This window comes from Octodon degus, unplaced genomic scaffold (genome assembly GCF_000260255.1).
Source record: "Octodon degus isolate 3935 unplaced genomic scaffold, OctDeg1.0 scaffold00007, whole genome shotgun sequence".
In the NCBI taxonomy this organism is placed as follows: Eukaryota; Metazoa; Chordata; class Mammalia; order Rodentia; family Octodontidae; genus Octodon; species Octodon degus.
Window position 1 is genome coordinate 9,539,726 of NW_004524583.1, and position 5,868 is coordinate 9,545,593.

Genomic DNA, 5,868 nt, shown 5'->3' on the forward strand with positions numbered 1-5,868 from the left:
AAAAAAAAAAAAAAAAGTGTGGGCCCTGGCTGGGGGAAGTAGCTCAGTGCTAATGCTCAGCATACTCAGCCCTGGCCTTGACCCCCAGCACCAAACCAAACCAAACACCATGAATTCTGTAGCCAGATTATGTGGTTTAAACTCCAGCTCTACCTCTCATCAGCTGCATGGGTCAGTTATTTAATGCTCCTGTGCCTGGGTTTCCTTTTTTTTGTCTGTTTTGTTTTGTCGGAACCAGGGATTGAACTCAGGCCCTTGCGCTTGCCAGGGAAGCGATTATTCCACTGAGCCATCTCCCCGGCCCCAGGGTTTCCTTATGTAATGCTCCTGTGCCTGGGTAGTCCCTCCTATTAGGGGGGTTGAGGTTAAAAGTGAGTCAGGGACATAAAGGCCCTCATGAGGCTGAGGCAGAAAGATTGCTGTGGGTTTGAAGTCAGCCTGGGCTACACAGTTATTTCAAGTCCAGTTTGAGTTATATACTGAGTCCCTGGCTCAACCAATCAATCAATCAGAATAAGCTTTTTAAAAAGCACTCAGCACAGAGTTCTACTTCCATATGAGCTGCTGTGGCTATGAGCCTTGGCCAAGAATGGTGCTAAGCTGAGGGAGAAAACGGGTCCAGTTTAGGACTAAAGGAGCAGGCCCTAGTTTCTGTTCTACTAAATCCTCTGTAGTTGATACCAACCAGTTCTGTTTAATTTGCCAGATCAAAGATAAGAGGTGAGGGAGGCCAGCTGTTTCCCTGCCAGTTACCAGGAACCTGTAGATATTGTGAACTTGCCCTAAGCAAGGTTGCTGAGGGATTTCAGAGAGCAGCCCAGGAAAGTGGAAGTCCTTTCCTCCCACCTGCTGTGCCCCTGCTTGCTTCCTGGGAGGTGCCATTCAAGGATGGGGATCCAGGAGACCAGGGACATGGGTTGCAGCATGAAGCCCTGCCCAACTGAGTATCCCTTTTGTTCCAGGCCAGCTTTATACCTAAGGTTTCTCCACCCCATGCCACCCATGTGCCCAGTGCTTACCGATTCGCACTCTCCATGAGCAGGAGCTTCGGAAATAGGAATAGAGAATGGGCTGAGGAGACAGAGGGTAAAGGCACATGTTAATCTAGGCTGAGTGGGTTTCGAGCCCCAGAAATTCACCAGAAAGGTCTCAGCCACCAGACCAGGGCCTCTTAGCCACCTGCTTCTTCTTATTATTTGGGGCCTTCTCTCCCAAGTCTACTTAGGTAACTCAGGGCTGACTCAGAGCTCTATAGGGCAGGGGCCTGAGAGTCACACGAGACCCCATGGTTCCCAGTTAGGCTGGCAGGAGTTCCTGAGGGTGGAGTGGCTCACAGGAGCCTGCCTCACCTTGCTAGTCATGGTGCTGTGATGACCCTCAGTCTCCCAAGGAATGTCCTTCTCACAGAGCAGGCAGGGAGGAACCCTGAAGGGGTGGGTCCCATGAGCCAATAGGGGAGCTGCTCTAAACAGGCAGCAGGGGAACTTTGACACTGGTCAGAAAGGGCAACTCTTGCCAATCTGGAGTTTTCTCATGCTGAGGTAAGACAAGTGAAACTAAGTAGAGAGAAGAAAAGGAAACAAAAGATGTTTAAAACTGTTCTTTGAAGAAAAAAAATTACTTCAGAATACAAACCCAGTTTGTTTGTTTTTTTCTCCCTTTGAAGGTTCCTGACTCAGGCTGGAGTGAAAGTGATATGATAGACAGCTAAGTTAGGCAGAAATACGGCTGGGCCCTTGAGAGAGTCAAAGCAAAAATGAAAACTCATTACAGTTGTGGCTGGAGGCACATCAGTTGGAGGCCAGGCCTAAGGTAAGTGGTAACACCTGTTTTAGTACAGTCTAGCTAGGAGTCCACCATGTCAGTCCTTCTTATCACTGCTGGAACGAATCTTTGTACACTTGCTTTGCGATCTGCTTCCCCCGTGGCTACACTTAGTTGTCCCCAGGGGTTGTGCTCTATAAAACTACCCCTGAAAAGTGGGGTCCTTAGCAACCCACTTTCTGGGCCTCCTTCTGTCTCTCTTAGCTAGAAATTATCTTTTTTTTTTTTTCTTTTTAAACAACCTTTTTTTTTTTTTTTTTTTTTTTTTTTTTTTTTTTTTTTTTGTGGAACCAGGGATTGAACTCAAGCCCTTGCGCTTGCGCTTGCCAGTGAAGCGCTTATTTCACTGAGCCATCTCCCCGGCCCCAATTATCTTTCCTTCAATAAATATTCCCTATTCTTGGGCTGGGGAGATAGCTCAGAGGTCTATGCATCTGCCAGACAAGGACAAAGACCTGAGTTTGATCCCCCAGTACCGCAGGCTGTGCTGGCCCTGAAACCAGGGGTGGTGGTTTATAATCCCCACACTTAGGGAGGCTGGACAGATGGATCACTACGAGTCCAAACTGCATAGTGAGACCCTGTATCAAATAAATAAAGAGAAAAAAACATTCCCTGTTCTTAACCTCCCTTGAACCAAGACCAGTAAGTTTTTTTATTCATTTATTTTGCAGTAGTAGGGATCGAACCTTGATGCTGATGTATAGTAAGAACGGACTTTACCACTGAGTCACACCCCCACCTTTTAAATCACCTTTCATGAAAATTTCCAGAAAGACTGCAAGTGGGAGGGCAGAACACGATTATGATGGAAGGTACCACTTCATGTGCCACCTTCCTTAGGACTTTTAACAGTGGTTCTCAAACTTTATTGACTGTGAGATTTTTGGCCAACTGTAAAACAGATTCTCTGCCTCTTCTGCCAGATGTTAACTTAGAGGCTGGAGGAAGTGCGCATTACACCTGGGAAGCTCCCCAAGGTGAGGAGAGGGCTTTACAGCCTTCCCTCTACCTGGAGCTCTCTTAAAATGCAAACACCGGGCTGGGGATATAGCTCAGTGGAGTAAGTGCTTGCCTGGCAAGCATAAGGTCCTAAGTTCGATCTCTGGTACCGCAAGAAAAAAATAATTGTTTAGGGCCAGGGAGATAGCTCAGTGGCTTAAGTGCCGGCCTGGGAAGTGCAAGGTCCTGAGTTTGATCTCTGGTACTGCAAAAACAAAAATTAAAATGCAAACACCACTGGAAGGTTAACTGTTGGGTCTGATTGGCCGAAAAACGAGTACGCATCGCTGTGCGGGACCACGAGGAGACATGTGCAAGCCCTAGATGAGACCAGGAAGAGCCAGCAGCCCGCAGCTCGAGCGCACTCCGCCAAACGCGTTCCAGCCAGCGCGCAGCCTCAGCCCTCCCCTCCGCCGCCCACCCACCCAGGCAAGAAGCGCGCAGGCGCAGAGCGAGTCAGGCGCGGCGCACGCACGGCACGCCGGGAGTCGTTGTGGGAGCCGCTGGCTGGGCGGAGGGCGCACCCTTGGCCCTACACCTGCCTCGCTGCACGGTTCTCCCGGGATTCGCGGCACAGACCTTCCCCGCTTGCATCTCGCACACCTGGCGACCCCTCTTCCAGCCAGGAAGGTTCGCGCCCGCTCGGCAGTCGCCGGAGATCGAGGCCCAGTTAAACTCTCCCGAGTCAGACCACGGCCCAGACCGCAGGAAGCGAGGGGCGGTGGCGTAGGATGGGCCTGGCCGCCCCGCCCCCGCGCGCGGTGCCGCCGGGAGTTGCAGTTCCCTGAGCCGGCCCTCTCGGCCTCCCGCTCTCCCGCCATGCTCTGCGCCTCCGGCCGCCTCCTAGCCGCCCGGGCGGCGACCTCGCTCCCCGCCCCGCCCCGAGGCCGGGGCCCGGCGGGCCGCCACCCGCGCCGGGAACTACATTTCCCAGGGCAGCCCGGGCCGCCCCCTGGGGACTCCCTGGCTGGGCAGCAGACGAGACAGAGCGCCTCTCCGCACCGGAGGGTCATTCTGAGGTGGGGGAGAATGCCGCCGGCCGTAGGCAGAGGCCTGGCCGGGGCGGAGCTGCGGCTCCGGAGGAGCCGCTGTGGGCCCCGGGCTGGTCGGGCTGTGGGCCGGGACGGGGCCATCCAGGCTGCAGCGCGAAGCCCGAAACGGCCGAGTCCGGGCTCGCGGCGTTTCGAGGGGACAGGCCGGCAGGCACTGCTGGTCCTGGTAACGCTGCTGTCCTTCGCCACTCGCTTCCACCGTCTGGACCAGCCACCTCACATCTGGTGAGAGAAGGGAGGGACTGGGCGGACACCTTGGGAACTGGGAGGCGGGGAGACCGCCTCTGATTGGTCCGCAGGCACGGAGGGGGCGGGATTCACCGGCTGCAGGTCAGGGTTGAAGTGGAAGGGAAACCGAGGTTTCTGGTTGATCTGCGAGCTGCAGTCCCTTGCAGGAACGGGTTTGCTCCAGTGGGGGACAGTAGGACTCAGGAATAAAGGAAGCAGTCTTCATGACTTCCAAGTTATGATAGAGTGTCTCACCTCGCTTCCAAATTGTGATTCTTCTAAAGATGCTTTGAATTTCCTGAAGAGATTTGGAAGTTCTTGGTACAGAATTTCTCAAAGCCTGAGCGCCTCACTTACAAGATTTTCAGACATCAGCAGAGAGGGAAATTGCTTAATGGGTGTTTTCGTCGTATAATAGAGTTGGAATAGTTGGGCTGTCCAGGGGTGGTGACAAGGATTCCAGCAAGTGGGTCTGGGGTTACCCTTGAAAAGTTTTATTTTCCTGAAGGTTTATTGGATATGGCATAAGACTCGCTGGGGTGTGTTAGATTGAAGCATGCATGATCAGATTTAAGTTAAAGTAAGGTGGGAGGTTTGGTCGCAAAGATGGCATCTTCCACCTCCGCTCAGACTCCGGCTGGGAAGAGAGTGGTGAATCAGGAAGAATTGAGATGGTTGATGAAGGAGAAGCAGCGGCAGAGCACTAACTGCAAGAAGGTAGAATCTCCATTCGCTAAATACAACCTTTTGGGGCAGCTGAGTTGTGCCCTTTGTAACACCCCGGTCAAGAGCGAGCTTCTGTGGCAGACCCACGTCCTGGGAAAGCAGCACCGAGAAAAAGTGGCAGAGCTGAAAGGCGCAAAAGGTGGCACCCCAGCTCCGGCTGCCGGCGCGGCGCTTCAGTCCACAAAGAGGAAAGCGCCGGACACTGATAACCCGGATGCCAAGAGAGCCAAGCCGCCTCAGGTACAGCCCTCCACATCGTCCACCACCCTTGATAAAACGGAAAAAGAGTCAGCGAGAGCGACCCCCAGTAAGCTTTTGGGACTCGGTTTACTCCCTGATTATGAGGACGAGGAAGAAGAGGAGGAGGAGGAGGGAGAAGGAAAACTGGGGGGCGGTAGCAAGCAGCTGCCAGACCCACCGAGCAAAGAACACTCACTTTGCTCCTCGCGGGACGCAACAAGTAGTGTGCTGCCAAACGATTCCTTTAATACAAATCCTCCCAAGGCCCCCTTAGTTCCTCATTCAGGGTCAATCGAGAAAGCAGAAATACATGAAAAAGTGGTGGAAAGAAGAGAAAATACTGCGGAAGCATTACCGGAAGGATTTTTTGACGACCCTGAGGTAGATGCCAAGGTCCGCAAGGTTGATGCCCCAAAGGATCAGATGGACAAAGAGTGGGACGAATTTCAAAAAGCCATGAGGCAGGTCAGCACGATTTCCGAAGCTATAGTTGCTGAAGAGGATGAGGAGGGCCGGCTGGACCGCCAGATTGGGGAGATTGATGAGCAAATAGAATGTTACCGTCGGGTAGAAAAGCTGCGGAATCGCCAGGATGAAATAAAAAATAAACTAAAAGAGGTCCTGACCATAAAAGAACTGCAGAAAAAGGAAGAGGAGAATGCTGACAGCGATGATGAGGGAGAACTGCAAGACTTACTGTCTCAAGATTGGAGGGTGAAAGGGGCTTTATTGTAACGTTTTCAGGACCCAAACTTTTTAACAGCCTCTGCCCTGTAATATGTGCTGTCTCAGTACA

At 52.5% G+C, this 5,868-nt stretch overlaps 2 protein-coding genes across 2 annotated transcripts in view; both read left to right on the forward strand.

The window, feature by feature from the left end:
• The first annotated feature begins 3,406 nt into the window (after nt 1-3,406).
• Pomt2 (protein O-mannosyltransferase 2) overlaps nt 3,407-5,868 on the forward strand; it is a 44,140-nt gene continuing 41,678 nt past the window's right edge. Inside the window, exon 1 of the mRNA XM_004624895.2 lies at nt 3,407-4,103. Coding sequence (XP_004624952.1) covers nt 3,646-4,103 — 458 coding nt within the window. The 5' untranslated portion in view covers nt 3,407-3,645. The remainder of the gene's footprint in view (nt 4,104-5,868) is intronic.
• LOC101573117 (zinc finger protein 830-like) lies at nt 4,713-5,844 on the forward strand. Its single transcript, XM_004624725.3, has one exon. It carries the CDS (start codon nt 4,713-4,715, stop codon nt 5,805-5,807), a length of 1,095 nt encoding a protein of 364 aa, XP_004624782.1. The 3' UTR covers nt 5,808-5,844.